This window comes from Odontesthes bonariensis, chromosome 6 (genome assembly GCF_027942865.1).
Source record: "Odontesthes bonariensis isolate fOdoBon6 chromosome 6, fOdoBon6.hap1, whole genome shotgun sequence".
NCBI classification, from domain to species: domain Eukaryota; kingdom Metazoa; phylum Chordata; class Actinopteri; order Atheriniformes; family Atherinopsidae; genus Odontesthes; species Odontesthes bonariensis.
The window spans coordinates 37,012,510-37,037,617 of NC_134511.1; the positions used below are offsets into that span (position 1 = coordinate 37,012,510).

General features: G+C 39.9%; 2 protein-coding genes across 2 annotated transcripts in view; both read left to right on the forward strand.

Moving 5' to 3' along the window:
- pdlim2 (PDZ and LIM domain 2 (mystique)) overlaps positions 1-15,943 on the forward strand; it is a 35,303-nt gene extending 19,360 nt beyond the window's left edge. Inside the window, exons 7-10 of the mRNA XM_075468643.1 lie at positions 9,041-9,159; positions 13,251-13,399; positions 14,267-14,378; positions 14,797-15,943. Of these exons, the coding sequence (XP_075324758.1) occupies positions 9,041-9,159; positions 13,251-13,399; positions 14,267-14,378; positions 14,797-14,989 (573 nt within the window). The 3' untranslated portion in view covers positions 14,990-15,943. The remainder of the gene's footprint in view (positions 1-9,040; positions 9,160-13,250; positions 13,400-14,266; positions 14,379-14,796) is intronic.
- A 5,804-nt stretch (positions 15,944-21,747) lies between these two features.
- Positions 21,748-25,108, forward strand: part of adgra2 (adhesion G protein-coupled receptor A2) — a 42,124-nt gene continuing 38,763 nt past the window's right edge. The window contains exon 1 of the mRNA XM_075468644.1: positions 21,748-22,780. Within this exon, the coding sequence (XP_075324759.1) occupies positions 22,479-22,780 (302 nt within the window). The 5' untranslated portion in view covers positions 21,748-22,478. The remainder of the gene's footprint in view (positions 22,781-25,108) is intronic.

Consider the following 25,108-nt stretch of genomic DNA (forward strand, 5'->3'; position numbering starts at 1 on the left):
CTTATGCTTGACGATGATGGCTTTGAGTGATCCACTATTTCAGGACTGACGTGAGTGGACCTCTTGTTTGGTTTGGCATGTTGGTGCTGTGCTAAGCCAAGCCGGTGTTCGGGGAGCACTGCTGGCTGTGGCTTCAGCAGAGGGATGTTTTCTTCTCTGCACAGTGAGCTCTGTGACTGGCCGGTGTGAGGCCTTTTCACGTGGACTGCTAACCGTTAAGTTTGGGGTCCATTGTGGCCAGTCCATGGGCAGCATGCCTCCCCTTATCCCCACTGATTGATCAGCCTGTCTGTTTTTCTTTCCCCTGGAGTAGAAAAGCAAACTGAGGCACTTTTGATTCCCTGTGCTTTCCAGTCCTCTGGGCACACTCGTGAAGACCGCTGGCCCTGCGTGCTTTATGGGGAACTGTTGGCGGGGAGAGATGGGCTTTTTTTACTAGTTGGTTCTGTTTACGAAGGTGGTTGAATGATATGTCAACATTCCTAAGGTTGTTGTCAAGGGAACATGGTTAATAACTGCCCCTCAGTGTATTCATACCAGTCGACATGTTGGCTTATATTCTCTGTTTTATACCTACAATACCTATATTTTAGGGTAGTGGTTACAAGGGCTGCATTGGCTGGTCATAAATCTAAATTGTTACACTTCAAAATGGCATCTGCAGTTAAAACTAGAATAATTCTGCTACATGGGACACCATAAATCCTGACACTAGATTTATGTTGGCACTAATTCTAAATGCCCATTGAAATACATGCTTTAAGTTAAATGATACTGTTTTACATTGTAGAACATGGTTATTTTTGTAATATTGTTTATACATTTGTGTGAGCTCAAACAGCGTAACACATTATGTCGTCAGACTCATTAACTATTACAGCTGTACCACCATTGTGGGGGAATGTTATCTACCATATAGTATTAGCATTGGTATGTAGACTTTGGAAAGCTCCTGTTTTGTGACAGTTGGATTCACAATACAGTCTTTGAGACAATGGTTGATCCCTCCCCATCTTAATTTTCAAAAGACTTTCAAACCTTTCAAGACCCTTTCAAAAGGGTTGCAATGAAACAAGCTATTGTAAGGGTTAGGTGAATTACAAAATTATAACTAGGCTTATACTGCAATAATTGCATTAAACTATCAAAGAAAGACAAGTTGGTCAAATGGTCACTACAGCTGTTTTTAGCCAATTTCTTCACCAAGCATTGCACATTTTTTCCAGTCAGTTGTTTGAAATATGGTGCTGTGTATTGTTCAAAATGAGGGTGTATTTTTCAAGTAACTTTTCTGATTTTCAACGTTTGATATGTTGTTTTGTACTATTTTGATGTGGTGTTGTGATTTTATTTATTTATTTTTTTTTTAAATGTAATTATTGCATTCTATTTTTCTTTACATTTTACACAGCATTCATAGTTGTTTTTCTTTTAAATGAATAGAGAGACATCCTTGGACCATGAATTAACACAAGTACAGCATTTTGTCCAACCATAATGAGCTCCAGATGTCTAATGAGCTTGATATGCAGCTTAAACCATTTTTTGGGGAATTTATGGGGGGTGAAAAAAAATGTTGCTCATGGCACCCTTCATGTATAAATAAACCCTGAGACTTGCATTCATCCCTCATTGTGTCTCTAAAATTTGGTGGCAGTGTGGGTGAGTGCCTCCTTCAGACCACCTATGTTACAATCACATGAGGCTACTTTTGCTTCTCCCAAGGACTGAAAGAATTCAGTGTGCCATTTCTTCCATCATAATTCACACATTCTGGCTTATCCTCATTTATTGTGCTGAGCGCCAAGAATCATGTACAGCACGTTAAACTAATACTACGGCTCAGAGAAACTAATATGGTGTCCTTGTTGTCAGACACGTCTCACAGCATATACTTATCAAACTAAAAGTCTCTCTATTGCAGCTGACGGTGTCACTACTTACAGAGTGAATTACTGGATGTTCAGGCATGTCCCTTTACTGTTCGCTTGGCCTCTAATCTTGCACATATGGTTTATATCAATCAGTCTGATTGTGTGTGGCCATGGTGAATGAATGGAGAGAGGAGGTGGTATTAGACCTGGTATCCCCAAGATCTGTCACACTTTATTTCTTGTTATTGAATGCTGGACAATGTAAGCCCATACCAAGAATTCATATGTCTAATGCATTAGAGGATTGAGAAGACTGAGTTTTACTTACAAAGCATTTTCCATGTGCTGCAATAAGGACTGGACACTGTACAGTGTATGTGACAATTTTACTTTTATTAATGTGATAAAAGAAACGAACAAAGTCCTATGATTGGATATCACCATTCATTTGTACTGTGTGTTGAACCTGCAGTGCTCGTGTAGAATGAAGGAAACTGACTGCTTTAAGCATCTTCTATAGGATTTGTCATTACTTTGTCGGACTCATTTGAAGTCTAATGCTGGCGTAAGCCAGCATTTGGCAGTGTATTTTGCAATATTGTCCTTCCTCTACTATCTGCCTTTTTCAAAGTCCCCTTCACTACAAGTAACAACAAGATCCAAAGTAGCAAAGTACACACTGCAGATTTTAAAGACCTTCCTGGTTGTTTTGGTTGTAAAGCTTAACAAAGTATGTGTCTGGAAGGGCTCTGTTCAGCTTAACACTTTAAGGTAGTTGTGCTTGTTTTGAAATAAAGAAACAGTCATATTACCAGAAATCACGACTCTGTTCCCATCAATACCCTGATCCCCTCGTATCATTATTGCAGTCAGCACTATAGCTCTGACCTCCCATAAACCAGCAGCAGTGAGATGTGATGGAATACAATGGTCAAGAATGTAAATTACATGAGTTTTGATAAGATAATGTATCATTTTCAGCCATATTTTGTTTTTTACTTGATACAGAGTGAATTTACTGTAATGCACCATTGCCCGGACATAATTACAAGGCTTTGTCCATCAGTGACGGTGGATAACATGGAGGTTAATGTGACCCTTAATCTGTGCCCAGGACCTCCACCATTGCACATCGATAGATGGGAAGCACCAAACACTGCTCCGATTATTACCCAGTCCAAAATGTCTGGTGTTCCTCAACACATTGTAGTATAGCATTCATGTTTGTGGTAAAGACAGAGAGAGCAGTTATGGCCCAGTCTCACAACAGCACCAGGCTTCCCAAAATATAAGCTGCTCTAGGCATCGTTTCTATGTGCTGCTGCCCAATGCCCTGTAATTGAAGCTGCAGGGTGGTAATGATGATGCAGAGTGGCTTGCTTGGAGCCAGACTGAAGACTCCTCTGCTGGCTCTGCCCCAAATGTCTCCCATTGGTCTTGATCTGAAACAGCTGCCCTTACTTCAGTTTGCCATTTCCTCCTTGTTTGTTCCTTGCAGTGGACAGTCCTAGACAAAGCCATATTTGTATTTTGCAGTCATTGTCTTTTATTTCTCTCATTTTTTTTTTCCACTGATTACCAGGCCTTTTGTCTAACATGCCACATGCTTGATCATTGACTTAATAGGAACACAATAAGGGCAATTATCCAAAAAAAAAATGCTTTTCAGAGGAACAAAAGAAATCAATTTAAAAAAAAAAACTGATTATTTAAAGGGATTTTTAATCACCACGGTTGTAGAAAATCTATTATTTGATTGCCAAAACAGTCAATTCAGAAGAAGCACAGATGAACTGCCACATTTCATATTTCATGTTTTTTCACGTTCACATTTCTTCTTGTCTGTAGCATGCTTTGGTCAAAATATCACAGGGATAGCATAAAATGGCAAACTTCTGACCTCTGTCTACAACCCTGTTTACTAGACTGTCTTCTGCAAGGTATGCCCCTTCTGAAAACAACACTACAGCTTGTGGGTACCATGCAATTGAAAGTTTGGAAGCAAAATTGCACTATAATTGTCAAAGCATGTCACACCATACAAGAAAACATACAGTACTGAGAACTCACACTAGCACATACACTAACTGAGCTCATGCTACCGTTCTAACAACAGCACCTTCACTGAAGCACAAACCATTCACACACTGCAAGGCATGTGCTTTTGCCACATTTAAGGCAAACATCTTTGACATTTACTAATGTCTAAAGAACCACATGGCCAAATTGTCTCATATACTTGCATTACATTTATTTATTTATTTATTTTTTTTTTTTTTTTCAAGCTCCATGTGTCTGTCAGACAAAGATTTCTGGAATACGCTTCATGCCCCTCGACTTTGCCATGAATAAGAGGAACTTAAATTCAAACAAATAAGCATGCTTCAACAACTCTCCTCTTCTGTTTAACTTGTATATGCTCCCTTTGGGTCAGATATTGCAGAATTTTAACATCAATTATCACAGTTATGCAGACAATACACAACTTTATGTGTCTCTGTCACTGGACGACTGTAGCCCAGCAGACGTACTGTGTCAGTGTCTGGAGGAAGTAAACTCCTGGATTGTCAAAGCATGTCACACCATACAAGAAAACATACAGTACTGAGAACTCACACTAGCACATACACTAACTGAGCTCATGCTACCGTTCTAACAACAGCACCTTCACTGAAGCACAAACCATTCACACACTGCAAGGCATGTGCTTTTGCCACATTTAAGGCAAACATCTTTGACATTTACTAATGTCTAAAGAACCACATGGCCAAATTGTCTCATATACTTGCATTACATTTATTTATTTATTTATTTATTTATTTTTTCAAGCTCCATGTGTCTGTCAGACAAAGATTTCTGGAATACGCTTCATGCCCCTCGACTTTGCCATGAATAAGAGGAACTTAAATTCAAACAAATAAGCATGCTTCAACAACTCTCCATAGTAGTTGGACTGCCATATTTAATGCACCGGTCACTGTGCTGCCCAGTGCCATATCTTGCAAAAGGTTCAGAAAATTTTGAATTAGACTGACAACTTTTAATGTATTTTTCACTTTCTATAGGATCAAATATCACTACATAAGAATTCATCAGTTTTATAGTTAGTTTATTAGTTATTTATAAGTGAATTATGTTTTTTGCAAGTCTGCTCTCACTGTGTGGTTATGGTTTCATCGGAACTGAATGACAGTGGTGTATAAAGGATTTTCTGGATATTTGTAAATTTTCTTAATGTTTGTAAATTACGTTAAAGCGTTTTTTTTATATATATTTTTATATATATATATATATATATATTTTTTTTACTTAATATTATTTATTTTTTACTTAAAGTTTATGTTTACATGCTCTCACACTCCCTCTTAGCAAAACATTTAAAATGGCTGACCTAAAGGTTGGAAAATGAATAGCTAGATGTGTTATTGAATGTGCAGCATAAAGCCAGCCCAACATACCAGTGACTTGCCCTAATGATCTTGGGTTTGTTGACTATGAACTCCTGATTACAGTTCAGTGCAGCTTTAATCAGAGCTTCCTCCTCTTGGCAGCCACAGGAACCACTGAAAATTGGCTGATATTCTTGAGCATTCTCTCCCATCTATGGCCATATAACTATGCTAGACAAAAATAATGGGCTTTCCTCAGTTTGCCTGTGCCCCTCCCTGAGTTGGATGGTCCATAAAACATAGGGACATTGTTGGCACTGCCATGGTGCAGTTTATCAAATACATTGTAGTTCTTAGATCAACCGTGAGTAATGGTTTGATGGCTTGCAATGGAATAGTAATGATGCTAGAGCAAAGATGTTGTGGAGAACCTACAGTAGCTTCAGTCCAATGCCAGCCTTGCCATGGTTACTGCAGTAAAATTCTGACATTGGACCCTTTAGAATGAATGATGCTAATGGGAGAATTGCTTTGGGTGTGCAGTTGTTTTCATGTTTTCCCTTTTATATGCTCACAACTGTGTACTCTCCGTTATATTGGAGCTTGTTTTTCTCTTTATTTTTTGTTTTTTAACTTCACTGCATTACTCTTGGATCAGGGTTGTGATTTTATCCTTAAATTCTTACTCCGTTGGAAAACATAAAAATCCACAGTCAAAAGCCAGACACTTACATAAGACGTGCTTGGTTTGCATTAGTGTGGATTCATATACACATTCTGTGTGGCTTCACTAGCACTACCTGAAAGAATCTGTAAAGCATGTATGTCCATCGGGTATATGCCCTTTAGATTGCTTCACAGTAGGAGAGGACATGGATGTCTCTATTCTTGTACTCTGATAATATGAAATGCGTGATCTTATGAGCCTTGAGTTATTATGACGGGTTTATCCTGGGAGGAATCATGTAGAGCAGTCCCAGTGATCGTTTATGCTGAAGGCTTCCTGGCACGCACCACTAATCTGCCCACTCACTAAGGGAAAAAGAAGAGGAAAATTGGACTCAATTGAGAACAGAGACATTGTTCAAAGGATTTCTGAATTGGAAGCGGGTGCTGGCATTGGTCACAAAATCTTTGACTCCATCCATGCCACTGTGTCAGCGTTAAGCTTCAACTTAATCCTCAGACTGGTTCAAAGAGTCGGGTGGAGCCATTTTTTGTCTTGGATGGAGCCTGTGTAACACTGATGCCAGCTGGTGACTGTTGAAGGAAGAACAACTCTGAGCTTTATTGTAAAAGCTGTGCTGTTGAGTCATCTGGGGATTGTTTGATTTGCTGGACTGTGCATGGGACTAAAATTAAGTTATGAGTTGCTTAGCAAACTTTTAAGTTGTGAAAGATTTTGGAGAAAACTTTCCTTTTCCTTTTTCCAAAGTCATCTTGCTTGATTAAATGGTGAGCTTTATAGGTGGATATGGTTAGACACCAGACAGTGTTGTAGTTGTGGAATTCCTCACAGTAAAAGTGTCTGGAATGATATATGTGCTGTGCTGACTAAATCCTGGTGTTGAGTGTTTATGGACATATGACTTTGGCTATTTTTACTTGTGTCCCTATTTAAATGGCTCAGGGTAAATAAATCAATCAACTCTTGATGATATTAATATGCACTCATCCTTTTGGTTTCTGTTTAGAACAGCTACAAGTCGCTGGCACATTTGCTGAGAGATATAGAACTTAGAAGGCCGGAGTTATTTTGTTACAATTGGCAGCTATGAATCTGAGCGAGTGGCCATGACTTGTGGAGTCCCCCAGGGGTCAATTCTTGGACCTCTTCTGTTTAACTTGTATATGCTCCCTTTGGGTCAGATATTGCAGAATTTTAACATCAATTATCACAGTTATGCAGACAATACACAACTTTATGTGTCTCTGTCACTGGACGACTGCAGCCCAGCAGACGTACTGTGTCAGTGTCTGGAGGAAGTAAACACCTGGATGAGAGAGAATTTTCTACAATTAAATGAAGACAAAACTGAGATCATTCTGTTTGGTAGCAAAGAGAAGAGGGTCAGCGTTGGTAAATATCTTGAGACTCGGGACCTTACAATCACTGACCAAGTTCGTAACCTCGGAGTGTTGATAGACTCAGATCTGACTTTCAGCAGCCACATCAAAGCTGTCACCAAGGCAGCTTTTTACCATCTCAGAAACATCAACAGAATTAAAGGTTTCCTCTACCAAAAACACCAGGAGAAACTCATCCATGCATTCATCTCCAGTAGACTCGATTACTGTAATGCTCTTTTAACTGGACTTCCCAAAAAGAGCATTAAACATCTGCAGCTCATCCAGAACGCTGCTGCTAGAGTTTTAACCCAGACTAAGAGATCTGAACACATCACACCAGTTTTAAAATCTTTACACTGGCTTCCAGTCAGTCACAGAATAGATTTTAAAAGCCTGCTGATGGTTTACAAATCCCAGAACGGTTTAAGCCCAAAATACATCTGTGATATGTTCAGAGAATATAAACCCAGCAGAGCTCTTAGATCCAAGGACTCAGGTCAGCTGGTCCAGTCCAGAGTCCAGACTAAACATGGAGAAGCAGCATTTAGCTGTTATGCTGCAAATAAGTGGAACAAACTGCCAGTGGAGATTAAACTTTCACCAAATGTAGACATTTTTAAATCCAGGTTAAAGACATTTCTTTTCTCATGTGTCTATGCATGAAATATCTTTTAACTTATCTAGACTGTTGCCTGTTTTTAAATTAATTTAAATGATTTTATTTGTTTCTCTTTATATTCTTTTATGTATTTTTAATGCTTCTTGCACTCCCTGCTGCAATGCTTTTATTTTATGTGAAGCACTTTGAACTGTTTGTACATGAAATGTGCTATATAAATAAATTTGATTTGATAGTCTTGTAGCTGTTTATGAGCTTATTGTGTTCGCTTGGTATGTAGCGCCCTCTTCTGTCAAAAGGCAAAGATTATCCACCCATATGGGGCTTTTCCTCCCCGATTAGCAGAGTTTGTATAGTAAGTGTTCAGTTTGGCTGAATGTACAATGTTGTCCATTTCATGTTGGGTGAATTTGCACAACATCTGGAGACTATTTAAGACTGAAGTTGGTGTCAAACATCTGGAGCCACACAGTTTGTCTTCGAAGCACAATGCTGATTATTAATGATGAGCTAGACTTTTAAAAAATGTTTGTCGGTTGCTTTGATTGCGGCTGAGCAGCAGGAGCTGCAACCAAAAGAGGAGTGTTGGGTGTGACTTGTGTAATAGAAACTCAGGGCATCAAACAGGGTCTATTGTTTATGTGATGCATAAAAGGAAATGACATCTCCAGGTTTCAGTTAAAAATAAAGATGTATGAAGATGATTACCACTGTTTTCCATGAAGTGTTTCCTCATGTGGTGCTCATTAAGCTACTGACAAATATCTTTTGTTTTGATCCTGACAGGTTTGACTTTTATTCTACGTTGTCATGTTTGCAGTCTTCTCAGATTTAGAGCTTCCTATGACAAGGATGCTACATTTGTTCTGTATCCAAACGCTGTTTGCTGGTGCAGTAATCCACTAACGGTGCCAGTGGAAACCCTGCCTGTGAACTGAACAAAGCTCTTTTTGTGTCTTTTAAAGTCCCATTTCACACCGTCTTGTTGGTTTCCTCTGGACTGTGGAGTTTCAGCTGCTGCAGGAAGTTTTTCTTTTATGCCTACCGAGTCGGTCTTGCATTCATTTTTGCTTTCCTCTCCCTCCTAGGAGTTTTCCCCTTCAGACTTCAGACATAATTCTGTGTCGAGCAGGACCCCGACTCCACCGGGACGATACTCACCCCACAGCCCCATCGACCGGGACGTACCCATGTCCCCTCGACGCAGGTACAATCTGTTTTTTTTTTTTTTTTTTTTTTTTTTTTTTAACTCCATTTTAGTTACTAACTACATGGATATGAAATTGTAATCTATATTCTTATATTGTATGCAGAATCCAGCTGTGCTCATTTGTTGCATTGGTTCTCAGTGGGTTAAAAGCCTATGTAACTAGTTTCTGTTCAGTAATTGGACTCTAAAGCAAAGCCTACAGCTTCTTCACAGTATTGGATTGGTGCTCTGTATAACAAAAGTGTGTTCACTGAAGAGGCAGCCATTCAGTGCCACCTACGGGACTGTGGAAGGTATTGTACAACCACCAATTGCATGCTATTGCCAAAAATTCATAAAATCTTGGTTTTAATTAGGATCTGTATAATTTATTATTATTATTTTTAAATCCCTTTAGTGGACTTTATTGCCATTAGTTGCCCATAACATCATGAAGGCACCAGCATTTACCTAAGCAGCTGTCAGTGTAGATATTCAGCAGATGTTCTGCCTGTGTTTACACCACACAATGACAAATTATTATTTATTTATTATATATTATTATTTATATACTCTGAAAGTATTATGTTTGCAAAGCAGCTTTCACACATGTACACCAGAGAATGTCTAGAGAATTGGGTGCAGACTTTCTCTGCTGTTTTCCATTCACATTTGAATGACAGAAATAAGTTTACTCTATAAGAAATTATTTCATAGCTGAAATAATGCAGAGAGGTGCCTGGTCAAACTTCACAGAAGCCCAGACATGACACAAAAAGGTATGCTCTAGAAGAAGCTGTGTTTTGTTAATAGAACATCGGTGGTGCCCTGTGAGGCTCCCTAATGATCCATATTGAGTTTATATACAGCCACAGTTGTCGGCACACACCTCCTCACCTGAATTTAAGGTTACTTACTAAGGATTATTAAGGATATTTACTTTTCAAACATACTTTTTAGCCTGTTAATCCATTGCTAACTCTGTTACTTTTCAGTGCTTATATGGACCAACAAAATTGAATGATAAATCTTCTCAGTTTTAGGGCAAAGTCAATTTGACACAGCCCAGACACACTAGAAAATAATTGGCAAACGCAATTGGTTCATGTTATCCTATTTGCCAACAGTTGTATTCAACATGGTCAACGAATTTTGGCCAATACCAAAGTTGGATCAATATATCTGTGTATGTCTCCCTGAAATAGGTGTAGAATTACCTGCTCTATTCAAACATGAGCTTAGTTCTACTTGATATTAGGAGGCTCACTTAATTAACTCTAACTTCATCTGATGCAGCCATTTCAGAAAATGTCTGGAAAATTCCATGCCTCCATCACACATGGGAAACCAGCTTGTTATTCTGACTAATGTAATATATAATGATAAAATAGTAATTACAAGCTTCTACTTTATATTGTTGCACAAAAAATTGTTCACATCAGCTCGATGAAATTATCTGGAGCATTGTCTGGAATCATTCTTTTTTTCTTTTGTTTAATCAATGTTGTCTTCTGGAAACATTTCTTTGTACTGGCTGTGCTGCCCTTCCAAAAGTCAATTTAAAGTTCAAATGGACTGAGAAATATGTGAAATTAGATTGAAACTTTTGTTATTCAGCTGTTAAATTTGCTGCTGTTGTACAGCTGATTCCTGGTTTTTGACACGATTGTGCTTACATCTGGAGTCAATAAATGCTAATCAATTTTCAGCGTTTTGGAAATTCCCCAGTGTGCAGGTGTTGCTCTCTGAACATTGTTTGGAATGTATTTTTCCTCAAAAAAAATGAACATATTTCTTTTCGTACCTCTCCTAATCCTTTGTGTCCACATGCTATGGAGGAGCTGGTGACTGTTTTCACAGTGCAGGATGGTTGACTTTGGCCCCATTTCCCCATTGGCTAACCACGGCAACCGATATGACGTGTCAGCAACTGTAGTCCTATCCAAAAAAACTCTATTTGCAAAAAAGACTAATTACTTCTCCCCCTGATCGGCCCCCAGTCTGGAGCCCCCAGTCTGCACAATAACCCTCTCCTTGCTCCTCTCCAGCCAATCACAGGTTCAGTGACACCCATTTACCCACCCTTTCATGCCGCGTGGCCAATGAGTTTAAGCCCAGAGGCACACCTTTCAGTCAGACTCTTGTTTTTCAGTCTCGTCTGGTTTAGATAGAAGTATGTGTTCTACATTTTTGTGTATGTGTTCATATTGTTTTATTTCTTATAGATATTCTAAGTTGCTCAGTAGCATTAGAAGTTGAACATTTTCTGGAGTTATGTTCCTATAGTTTTGTTCCCTTTCCTTTTTCTGAGGTGAGTTGTGTCATTTCTATGTCAAGATGTTTTATTTAATCGCTGTGCTACCAGGGAATCTGGTTGAGAAATTTGGTTGGAATTCAGCTTTGTGACCTTAGATGTGTTTTGGCTACATGCGTGTTTAGTCTTTGCTTTGACTAGATTGCTATTGTTGCTCCTCTGGGCCAAATGTGGGTATGGAAGCCAGCAACACATTTGTCTGAGTGGTAGAATGTGTATATAACTATATAATGTGGATCGGAGAACATCCACATATTACACTGGGAGACCCATCCTGAAGTTTCAATACTTTATTATTAAATCGTTGCACTACATATCCATGAGCTTGACTGCTTGTTCAGATGCATCCCATTCACTCTCTCCTTCAGTTCTGTTACTATTTTGCTTTCCATTTTGAAGGCTTTTTATTTGTTAGAAGTCTCTGTCAGAAAAATGTGAGTTTAAAAGAGGAAATGGATAGCAGAGGGTGGAGTATAGCATGTGGAAAACTTGGAGGTTGTGCTTCAGAGGTCTGTTTTCAATTTGAACCATGCTCACTGATACAGAGGACAGACTCGCCGTTTTTGTTTCGTTAACATATTTGTTATCTGTCGTGTCCTGTTGAGGCTATGTTAATGTTTACAGATTTGTAGTTCTATTAACAAAAAGATTACTGCTCAAGGCCAATAATCAAGAGCTTTCTTCATCCATCAGCTTTAGGACTGTGCAGCTGGACAGTGATATATCCAGCAGTTTTTTGGGTTTTTTTCTCTCCTTCCTATCAGTGAAATGCTCTTGACTGGCCAATTCTTTTGCTTGACCTTAACCCCACTCCAGTTTCACAGACCTAATAGAAATTTCCAAAATAAGTAAATGCTAATATCTGTTGTTCATCAAAACTATTGACTCAGATAGTCCTGTAACATTTGACATAACCCTCCTATAAGTTTTCTAAAGTAATTTGAGGAATTTCTGCTTAAAAAGGATTCGTCTCAACACTGTTTGCTTAATCAGACCCAGTACGCAGGAGTGCATATGAATCTTGATTGTAGCTACTTTTGATGCAGTCCAGCTTCTTATGGACTGTAACTTTGTCCTTGTATTTACAAGAAATACCAGCATTATCAGTAGTGAAGTCATTGACTAGTTGAAGTTTGGTTCCTGGTTCCTACTGACAGCAAACATCCACATATCCCTTCAGACAAATACATGGACTCAGTAATATAACTTTAAGTCTTTTTGCTTCTTCTGTTATACCAAGACACCTGTCAGTCTAAATGTGTATGCATGTTTTTCTTCAGCAAGGGTGGATGAGCAGGTATTCAACCACACATCAGTGAAAGAAGCAATAAAATGTAATACTTTTTCCACCTCTCCAGAGGAGGAATTCACTTTTAAAGCCAGAAACTGTTCTAATTGATCAATAAGCTAACAGTGCCCACTGAAGTGAAACCTTCTCCTTTCCTCTCTTTCCCATTTCTCAAGTTGACTTCATAGTAATGCTGTCCAGTTACGTGGTCAATCCGTCTTTATTTTTCAGTTTACGAGACTATAAAAACAAAGTTTGCCTGTTATTTTTCATGCCTTAGATCATTTTCACAATCATAGTTGTTGAAAGATTGAATAACTGTTATTGCTGTTTTTTGTTAAGCAGTTCAGCTTTTCATTTCAAGATTCATAAGAACCCCTTTGGTAAAATGGGGGTTTCCTGTAAAGCATGTGATGTGTGATGGGAGACAGTTTGGCCTCCTGACTCTTGTGAGACCTTGTATGAATGTATAGACCTGTCATATATTGTTTTGGGTTCCCTTTGCAGCAGTTCTAGTTCTGACTTTGCCATGCAGAGGTTCGACAGGGATTCGGAGGTATACAAGATGATCCAGGAGAACAAAGAGTCCCGCACAGCGCCTCGTCAGTCCAACACTTTTAAAATGCTACAAGAGGTCTTGGAGGCTGATGAGAAAGGTTAGAAACATTCTTCTTTGCAGATTAAAATGAACATTTGAAAAGGGATTGACTCCATTTAATAAGCCATAATCGATTAAAGGTGAGCATTATTAAGTCCACACTTAAGTATCACGTTTTAGCAATTATTTAAGTTCCAAAAAGGGCTTTAAAATGCATTTGTCATACAGTCGCTCACATAAACACATACAACCCTTCTTAAAATTGAAATGCACTTTATGCATGTAGAAATCTACAATTGGGAGTGTCTTGCCTAAGGTCCTCAAAGGCCTCAGGATTGAACTACAAGTCTTCCAACTGAGGATAACCTGTTTCTCCACTCAAGTTATAACCACCCACGTTATGAGTTCTCAGGAGTTTTAAGAAAGATTAACTATGAAAATTTTATTGTATTTAAATATGTTTATGAAAAAATTGGCTGAATTATTTAAAAACATTAAAAGATTCATTTTTAAAATTTGAACAGTTTATTTCAGTAACTCTGCTATCCCGTCCTACTCCTGTTTGCTGGTAGCATTACCATCTTGACACCATTCCTGTTGAATATGCCATCCATATGGTGAAAACCTGTACTGTACAGAGAACATGTCTGTCTGGATTACACTGTAAACCTCAATGTGTTCTGTGATGAATAGGTATGACAAGAAATCCACAAAGTGATAACATTCTTTCATGAAATGATAATGACCATCGTTTGGTCTCATTAACCATGCCCCATAGGTGATGAATGGTGGGAGATGCAAACAAGCTCTACTAACAGAGGGCAGTAAAGACAAACAATGTTGATGCAAAGGACAGTGTGTCAGATCATCCTAATGTGTGTGTGTGTGTGTGTGTGTGTGTGTGTGTGTGTGTGTGTGTCTCCAGAGGCAGCCCTGCGATTTCCAGGGAAGCTTTCACCTACCATCCCTAAACCAAGCGCACCAGTGGCAGGAGTCAGCAAGTACCACAGCTGTGAGAAGTGTGGCACCAGCATTGTGTAAGTCTCCGGTCACCTGAACTCACGTGCTCACCGGGATTACATGCATACGGAATTCAATTTGGGAAAGCAAGAACATTTTACAGACAGCTGAGATTAAGTCAAATTTTCATGTCTGTTGTTGTGGTATTTATTATATTTACCTAATTGGACCTGAAAACAAAAAAAAATTACATCATAGTCCAAATAAGACGGACCAAAAGATGCAGATGCAACACTAAGACTTAAAAATGTATAAGACGTAGAACATGAAACAAAATATACCTATTTTTGATAGGTATCATTAGCATGTCATATACTTGGAACTAATATAAGACATGAACACATTCTTATAAAGGAAACTAATTAAACTGTTGTTGACCTATGTCGCTCTGATCTCATCTTTTGTGTTTTTCTGGTGTCTGACTGCTGTCCACAGCACACAGGCAGTGCGCATCACTGATGACCACTTCCGCCACCCTGAGTGCTACACTTGCACAGATTGCGGGCTTAACCTCAGGATGAGAGGTCACTTCTGGGTTGGAGATGTGATGTATTGTGAGAAGCATGCCAAAGAGCGGTACCACGGCCCAGGCAGTTCCCCTCATGCTACCGTGTCCCCTCGTCAATGAGTCGGCCACATCCCACCCGCCCTTCTCTAGACCAGGAGAGCTGCTGGTCTGCCTGAAACGCCTCCTCATCCAACTCTGACTCCATCTGAGTTATAGACCTTGGGTTGATGCATGGGGTTGGACATTAGAGGAATTAATTTCTGATCACATTTAACCCTATTTTGCAATATTATGATACACTTTCTTGCTTGTAACTGTATGCGAATGAGGGTTTTGTTTTCCATATAGCCCCAGCCTCTACGGTCTCTTTAGGTTATTCTTGGCTCTAAAAATTCACAGCTGCCATGGACTCAAGCCACATCACATTGTATTTAGGCCAGATTTACATATAAGACCATTGCTTTAGGAAAACTGAACAGTGCTGACATAAAGGGACCAAAATCTAACCCACTCCCTACTCTGCATGCAATTTTATAGGTATTCTGTTCAGACTGTGCTACGTGGGTGTGTACGGGTTCATGCTTTCACACGCAGAAGTGTGATGGCTTCCACACAGCAGCCATCTCACTTCTGCATGCCTTCTCTTCATTTGTGTGGGTGTGTGAGAGAGCGTGCAAAGTGTGAGAGAAGGGAAGGTTGGGACAAATTGTTTTGTCCCAAATTTGTGAATTCTGTGCTACATTCAGGATAAAAACCCTTGAATTGATCTGTATTTCTTTTGTAAGCTGAATTTCTGAGCAGAAATAATGGGTGAAAAAAAAAACAAAAAAAACTTTTGCTGAATGTTTGGCCATTTTGTTGCTTTTGAGAGAGTAGATTAATTCAGTACACCAATGTTTTTGATGTTTTTGTGATTGAAATATTTTCTATGATATAGATCATTAAGAATGCATAATGTATGCACAGGACATGAAGTGTGGAGAAAAAATGTATGAACTGCACTTGTCCAGTTACAGCAGATACAATTTAATGTTCACATTTTATGTGGCACTTAATAAAATCGCACAACATGAAGCTCCTTCTGTTATGATTGTGCTGGACTCTGTTCAGAGTGCAGATGTTTTTACAGCATCATTATTTGCTATGTTTATATATACACAACAATAATACAGCTGTTGGCCTAACTCTAGATATGACGATATTCAGAATATAGTGTTTATATAAGTTACATCCAGAGTATATTATTCATATTCCTCTTTATATTTTACAGAGCATTGTTAGATGAATACTCTAAACCACATTAGATCATCTTACATCCGTGCAAACTTTGTGCTCTTCCAAAGCCTTCATTACTTCTAAATACCTGCAAGCGTGGGGCATTACTCTGGTTTAAGTGAAATCCTGTTCTGCTCCGATTGCTGGATCTGAGGGCATCCATCGTAAAGCAGTTGTTACATGCATCAGCATATTCCACTGCTGATAAATTGAATTACTGCTTTCACCGTATAAGAAATATTTCAGGTTAAGGTAATCGGAAAAATATTGTTTATGTTGCGGTGTGTTCATCAGAGTAGGGTCTTAATTAGTATCATGGTAGTATCATATTGCTGTGCATGTAAATGTAGGCATTGTTTCATTTCTTTTGTAGAATAATTTGTGCCCAATTCAAATCGTATCACTTTGGGACATGTCATCAGGACCAATAAACCACGACACAAGAACTACTTGTTTGGCACGTAGAAACGTGGCACTTTGTCTCCAGCAGGTATTCTGTTGTATCTTGGCAGTAAAACGCAATTTAATTAATTATAATAATGACACATCTATTTCAAATGGCCTCAGTTTAACCTGTTTCTCATATCTTTCCTAACTTTTGACTAAACATTTGATCTCTAACTACCCTACTTAACTTTTAATGTGAAAACATGTAAGACTGGATATCATCAGAATCCTCTATTTACAACTATAAGTTTGATGGCTGCTGTCCTACTGGCACTTTTTTAGGAAGCTCTGGTGTAGAGGGAACTCGTGGCCTCAGTTTGACCACATGTTTATATACAGTATACAGACCTTGATAATCATAAAACAAGCTTCACAAACTTCCCCTGAGCTGAGCAGGAGTTGTACAGAAAGTTGTTGGCCTCCTTTCCCAGGAGCTAATTTGTCACTTTGATCACACCTTTAAATACAATTACTGGATCGCGTTCAGGGCATTAAGAGAATTGGATGAAATCTCAACTGTTGGAAGTGAACCGGTTTGGCAAGAAGTAAAAACTAGTGTCTGTTCTCACTCTTAAAGTACCAGTGAGTAAGCCTTCCATATTTTTTTCCAAGCCCTGTAGAGAACATAATTCTTTTTGTGATTTATATTATATTTCCTCACTGATTTTAGAAATGGTCGCAAAATTAATTCTACTTACCAGAGGGAGGCAGCATTTTGCAATTTTTGTAATGGATTTTTTTATGAACTTGTTAAATGATGGAAATGAGGGAGTAGAGGTGAAGCCACTCCCATTAAAGCAAAATACATTTTTGCAGTGTGTCAAAACTTTGTATTTAATCTCAACAGTGTCTCCACACAAAAATTTGAACAAATATCAAATATAGATTTTTGGTTACTACTGTGGATATTTTGATAATCGTGTGTTTTTGTAAACCGGTGACAATCTGAGGGTGGTAAGTAAATGTAAATGTTCAAAATGTACTAGATTGCTTATTGATTTCAGTACTATTGACTTTTATAAATAAATGGATGCAAATACAATGTCAAATGCTCCATGTTAATAATTAAATTAAATGCAAAACACATTTTTGGAAAAGATGAAGATTGCTAAAAATAAAACATAGAAATTTGATATTTAAACTCTCCATTTGTTTGAACCTTGTTTCAACAACAATGAGGACTTGGGGAATTTTTTCAGCACTTTCTCCAACAAAACTCATTCTAATTACAGCAATGAAATCTAGCGTTTGAAGCCAGCAAAATGCTCAAAAAGTTGAAAGAGACTGAGAAAGACATTTCCATGAAATATACAATTAACACCATTCAGGATCATTCTACGGTCAGCAGTTCAATAAGTGACAGGTGAGGGGGTCAGGACTGGGTATAAGAGGAACTTCCACCAAAGGCTTAGTCTTAACAAGAGTAAGTCATAGCTTATCATTTTGTGCCAAAGTTTGGCAGAGAATCTTTTATAAGATATAAATTAAAATATATTTCTCAATGCTAAATTTAGTCTTTCAAGAGCTACAGTGCATAATGTAGTGGAAAGATTAAGAAACTGGTAGTTTTGGCAACATGGCAGGATATTTATCAGATTTTGACGACATGGATGACGGCTTTGAGTACGATGGATGTCCTTATCGGAGTGAATGAGCTGTGCTGCAGCACCGCGCATCCCATCGTGTGTAGAAAGCTTCCTATAAGCCCCCAAAAAGCCCCAGATAACAACAACATGGCAGCTATGAGCTAACAGTGCATTAGTACATGTTCATTCATTCATTCATTCGGCTTAAAGTATTGGTGAAATAAAGACAGATAATGCCATTTAGTGCCCCGTTCTCTGCCATTATATGGATGTACACGGATCTCAAGTGATCTAAATATGGACGCCGGGTTTTACCAAACTGTTATCAGTGAGTAGATGAATGTATTTTAAGCCGGAAATAAGGTCCAGGTTTAAAAAAAAACAAAAAAAACTTCCCGTTTAAGTCCTTAGGCACCCAGAAACCATCAAGCCACCATGGTCAATAAAGCCACATGAGCTCAAGACTACTTTGGAAAACCAATTTAACTCAGTGCAGTCCACTTCTCCATCCAAAATTGTAACATGTAATTGTGTTACATAAGCAAGAAACCATATATCAATTCTGCACAGAAACACCACAGGGTTCTCTGGACACAAGATCATCTGAGATGGACAGAAAAACAGTGAACAAGTGTTCTGTGGTCAGATGAGTCTATTTTCAGCAGCTTTAAGGGAAGAAAATCTGATACGGTTTCTACGTGCCAAACATGAGAAAAACCATCCAGGCTGTTATCAGCCAAAAGGGCAGAAGCCTGCATTTGTATTGGAAGTTTTGGAGATGCTGCCATCAGAAACAACGTCTTTTTTTCTTGGAGATTCACAATTACTTCAGCTGTACAGTGCCAGAACTTACTTTGTATGACTCACAAAAACATAGTTGTGTGCGTGTTTTTGATTGGTCTGCCTGGAGTTCAGATCGGTCTCCTCCTGAAAATGCTTTTGAGAGTGTTTTGTTGGCATCTAACACTAGATGTTTATTTTTTCTAAATACAACTGAGTTGGCCAGTGAGCACGAATTTCTGTGGACTCGTGTCTTTTTCCAACCTAGGCTAAATAGATTAAAGATGTAAAATTTTTGATGTATTGAAAAGGAAAATTAGTTTAAATGAAAAGAAAAATTTTACTTCTGGAAATAGGTTTTGTAATTCTTAATGGTCAGCAGATGTGAGGGTTAGGGCAATGACACTAATGTGTCTAATGTTAAAGCACTGTGTTTAATTTCCCCATGAATAGCAATTAAACCATTTGTCCAGGAAATGGTCAGAGCATCAGGACAGGCTGTTATACTGACAGAGCTCAGAGAGAGAGAACTTTTGTGTGTGCTGCTGATCCCACCACTAGATGTCATGGGTTCCTCAGAAAAGACTCACTGAGCAGGGCTCCCTGGCTGGAAGTTTTCTTTTGTTTTAGCACTGGTAGAATACAATCCTGAGCTTTGACTCAATTTCAACAGTCACTTAGTCTTTTTCTCTGATTGCACTACAGACCCCCTTATTTTTGGATTATTTCTGCTCCATGCTCTGATTTTAAGGACAATATGAACATCATGTACACAAGAGAAATCACGAACCTCTCATATCTGTCAAAAAACTTGCATGACCACTGAAATCAAAGTGAAGATGCCATCTTAGTTGTACTTTTTGTGCCTCCAAGCCTCCCTGCTCTCCACCTTTCCTTCTCGACGTGCTCTCCTTTCTCAATACCCCACCTGGAATGGAGTCCAGATGTGAAACAGGGAAAGGAGAGATTGCTTGCTTAGCTATAAGGAGCGAGGGGGCTGAGGAACGCATAGAGAGAAAATGTTGGAACGACATTAAAGTTTGTCTGGATGCCATTAAGTACAATTTGATGTAATGTGCAGTTTGGGACGTGACATTTAAAATGGAAACTGTGCTCTCCAGATGAGAGAGATTTAGGCCCTGTGGGGTTGGAGGGGGGTGTTGTATTTGAAGCCTTACTTAACAGCTTGGATAAACAGCCCTCTGTTTCATTGCTGAGCAAGCGCCCATCTACTACTTGTGCTCTCTTTCAATAATCATGCCGGCTCTCTCATGCTGCTCCAGTGTACAGTATCATATACAGAAATAACAAACCAGGGGTCCGCCGTGCGGGTCAGAGCACAGTGCGCCATTATATTACCAGGCTGCTTGCATGACCGAGGTGCCTGCAGTTTGGATATGCCAGTGAATGCACGTCAAGCCCAATTGCATAAAATCCCTTTTCAAAAGATTTCCTGCTTCACCGTCTCACATTTTAAAATGTTCTCCAGATTCGAATCACCATAGTCTCCATCCTCCCGGGCCTCTCGTATATCAAAAAGGATTTCTTAAAAACAGAAATCTCTTACTATATTTTGTGAACTTTCCACACGCACAGGAAAATAATGTGAACCAGAGACCTTGGAGAAGGATATGGTCGGGGAGGGGTGGAAGTGCCGTATTCTATTTTTGTTTTTATTTTTCTTTCAAAAGAACATTTGAGTTTTTGGAATATTACTTTTCTCTCAAGTAAGCCCAAGTCAAAAGCACTCGCCTGTGCAAGCACATGCAGTAGATCAGTGAGCCCGTTTTTAATCTACTCTGACAACATACACAGCATAGCTGCAAAGAACAACACTCTCAATTTCAGTTGACTTTGAATAGTTTATGGTGAATTAGTTTGGCTTGACAGAAGTGCAAAAACTCATTTGTATTCAGTAGCACCTTCGGAGTCGTCACGCCGGACAGTCGGTGCAGTGGCCATTACTGCATACGAACTTGAACTGAAGCACTCGTATTTGAGGGTTGCTGTTGTTACTAGCCTCCAAGTGGACAATGCCCCCACTTATGATGAAGTCATCACCCACAATACGATAACTCAGTCTCTTTAGATTTTCAAAATCAAACTCCCCTCCACCATCTTAAGTCTGTCTGAAGTAACAATATAGATTTACTGAAGTGTAGGATATCTATAAAAGTCTTTGCTTCCTCTCTTTCCCTCTGATTGAATGAGCAGCCTTTGATCTGCTCAGTTACACAATACACAAGAGACCTTCAGCATTAATTCATAACTGTAGTTTGCACTCCAGGCCCGGTCTCACATTGAAATCGAGACCTTCCTGACTTCAATATGGAAACAGCTCATTCAAAACGACGAGGAGTCAAACAAACCTGATATGTCACCTAAACAGTGATCAACTCTGGCTCTGCTCCTCTTTTCAGCATTGTTACTATTTGACATAATGTTTCCCCTGTATGACTTCATAGTTTGGTTGTTTGTCGTTTTGATGCTTTAACGTGATGAATTGCAATAGGTAATAAGTCATATGCCTATTTATGTTCAGTTTCTATAGACGTAGGACAGTTATAAGGTGATGTGGGAAAGTGAAAATGCACCTGATTTCTGTCCTGTTTGTGTTATCTATTGGCTGATTTTGTGAAGACTGGCATATCAGTGAGCCCGACTCTTACAACCAAGTGTGAATTAAGTCCAGGTGGGTTTAGCTCTGGTCACGTGTGGAACTGCAATCTAAACCGGATGCGCTAGGACCAAGGGGACCAGAGCGCAGACGGAGACGGAATGAGCGCACTCGGGGTAGTAACTTGAGTGAGTTTGAGTGTGACAGAGGCAAGCAGGCAAAGCCGCTTGATTTGGGGAATTACACGGGAGCCGACGAAGAACAGGTCACTTCTTCTCCGACTTTATAGATTTTCTCCGTTTAAATGCACTGCAAGCTGTGCGTGAAAGTGCGGACACCTCCGGGTTCGGAGAAAACGCCGAGGAAAACTTTTAAGAGCAGTGGAACAACAGCGAAAAGTTACACGTAATACGTTATTCTTTACCTATTTTAATGAATGACATTGTGACTCTGTCTGTGACTGGGACAGCTTAGTCATAAACCTCATCAGCCCCTGGAGTGACTGTTACAGGGAAAGATAGCGGCAATCTGGACACTCCCAGGAATCCTGAAAGAAATGTAAATCTTTCCAGGTAATTAATGCGAACATCTTTTTTTTAAGACAGAGAACTACGTCACTATTATAACGGCTATAAACTTTTGGATGGAAACATATCTCTTGGATTTATTAACTTTTTGGACCAAAAGGAGTTGGGCGCCCTGGCTGCCATGACATAACGGGACACTTGGAAAATCAGCGGGGCTGAATATATCTCTGCAGTGACTGGATGATGTGTGTTCATTGTTGAGCGAAGGATCTTTTTCATTCATTCAACAGCTGAGAGCTCATTTTATTGCTTTTTATTCGTTCTTTTTTCTTTTGCCTTCCTTACATCCTCTGATATCTTCATGGTGGAGATATGGGATGACTGGAGGCGGGGGTGCAGCTGAGGTGAGATCCAGGCGAAGGACAATGTTTGCGCCCGGTGTTGGCATCCCTCTGCTGCCGGGGCATCTGGTACTGATGCTGCTCCTGCTGTCCGCCTCTGAGCCGTGGCTATCCCAGGCTTGCCCCGGGCTGCTCGCCTCCACCAGCGGCTGCAGCTGCACGGGCGAGCGCTCCAAAGCTCACGGCGTCCAGGCTGTGAGGAGAAAGGTCAGCTGCAGCAAGGCGGAGCTGGTTGAACTTCCGGATGCCAGCTTGCTCCCCAACAGGACCGTCACTCTGTAAGTTGGAACGTCACATTAACCTCTGAACTTTGTCTTACTACACTGTAATCGTCGTCTTTGCTTACATTTTGGTGTCAGTTATCTTCACATGTGGCTTCAGTATCATTCCTGTATTAAATAATTGTTCTATCAACATTTTTGAACGAAATAATATAATCTACTTGTTCTGTGGTAAATTTTAAGATGAGTTTTTATGTGGTAAATGATTGAAAAAACTTATTTTTAATGGTGTATTTCACAAGAACACAAAATCCATAGATCCTGAGAGTTCAGAATTCCGATCAGGTCCACACCCCCATGACTTCATGTTCTCAGTTTAAACTGAGGACCTGCAGCAGTAATATGGCTTGTTAGGTCAGAAGTTTACATCTTGATCTACTCTAACCCTGCAGTGGAGGGCTGAGTATTGCCTCTCCGTGAAGCATTACAAAGCTTCATCATCAGGACCGGCCTCCTCGACACAACTCTGCCACTTTAAATTTGGCTCAGCCATGCGCTCTGTGTTCAGCTCACTCCTTCGCCCTCCACCTCCACCCTGTGCACATGGTCCAGCTGACTCGGCCTTGCAAATTTGGAATAAACAGAACAACATTCTTAGTATTTTCTGTCACTCTTTTCTTAACTGGTGGGCTGGCTCCCACTTTAAATACAGCAACACCCTGTCTCTCTGCCTCCTTCTGCTGAGGGGAAAAAAAGAAACCTTTGAGAGTGGGTCATTACTGATTCTAGGCCAGTCTAGTTTGATATTTTAATAATGAGGCACTTATTTGTATGGTCTGCTTGGACCCAACTTGAAAGGGCCTCATCACGGGCCAAAACACACTATCATTCATGATAGATTGCCGATCTATTAGTGACATATTTTTGGGTGGTGTTTTATTCCGCTGCAATGCAACACTTTCTTCACAGCTGCACAGTTTCTTAAGACGTTGCTCATCCCCACAGTATGTTGCTGTTTCCGTACTCACACACAGAGGGAAAAATGCATGCTGAACATGGGCGCATTGTAAGAAAGAAAAAAAACAAAAACAAAAACAAAAAAACACATGTTCAAGTGCCTTACTGCAAGAAATATTTTAGGTAAAGTAAGGGGATTTATGCCCCAGGAGAGCCAAAGCCAGCCAGCAGTCCATTTATAGGGCCTTTTGTTTCTTGCTTAATAAAGGCAGGATAAACATCTGGGGAACACATTGCTGAAAACTTCAAGATTAAAAAAAAGGCTTGGGTGGCAGTGGTTGAGGTGATTGAGGATAATCTTCTTTTCCCGCACCTACTAATTTTGGTTGAGTTGTTTTTGTGCAGATGTTTGGCATTTTGTGACACGTTTATGAGACGCAAACACTTCCACTGGCCATTTTTGTTTCCTTCCCTGAGAACTCTGGTGAGTGGAAAGTTTGTTTTCTTGATGATTCGGTAGGTTCTTCATGCGCTTGTCTTCCCAGCGTTGCTCATGACATTAGCTCCAGATGTGGAATGTGGGAAGTTCTGTTGATATTCGTGTTATTCCTGACATTCCTCAGGCGGCTCAGAGACTGCAGACAGTATACCAGGTGCAGCAGGGAAGCTTTCTCCGTGCCCGGCCTGAGAAGCCAGCAGTGCTGCCCTCTCTCCTGGGGCAGCTTGGAGGAATGCTCTCCTCCATGCTGAGCAGGCAAAGGCTTGAGGACACCAGGTCCTGGGCTTCCGGGGCCGGCTGCTAAGTGTAATGCACAACAGCTGGCCCCTGTGAACATTCCAGCTGAGGCCCCTCAGCCTCATGGGAAATCCCAATGGGGATTTGTTTATTAAAACTATTAGTTGGCTGTTTGTTATTCCTGCCAGCCATAAAGGAGCAAACAGTCACCACAATATAATCACCTTCTCCTTTGGCTCGTCAGGGCCTGAGCTGCACTTTAATTACACTGTTGTGTGTCAGTTGATAAACAGCACCATTTCAACAAACTCACACTTATCACTGTCTCAGCGTTCCTCCGTGTGCTCCAGTCGTCTACCCCACTTTCCCTCTTTTCCTTTATCTCAAGCTCCCCATTTCTTTCCTCTTCCCACCCCCTCTATCATGAGTTCATCCACATGCAGTAACTCTCAACCTAAATATTTAGTCGTCTTGGTAGGAAACTGCCATGGCCAAACTCCTTCCAGATGTGAGCCTGCACAGGCTTGTGTTTAGGCCTAATTATGCTCGGCTGCAAAGGAGCTGGATCACTGGCTTAGGAAGAGGAGCGGAGGGGTAAAGAGGAGAAAGTTGATAGGAGTGTGAGTGTGAGAAGAAATGTTTTCGGGGGAAAGTAGGAATAAACAAGGGAGGTTAATAAGAGGCTGAAGTGA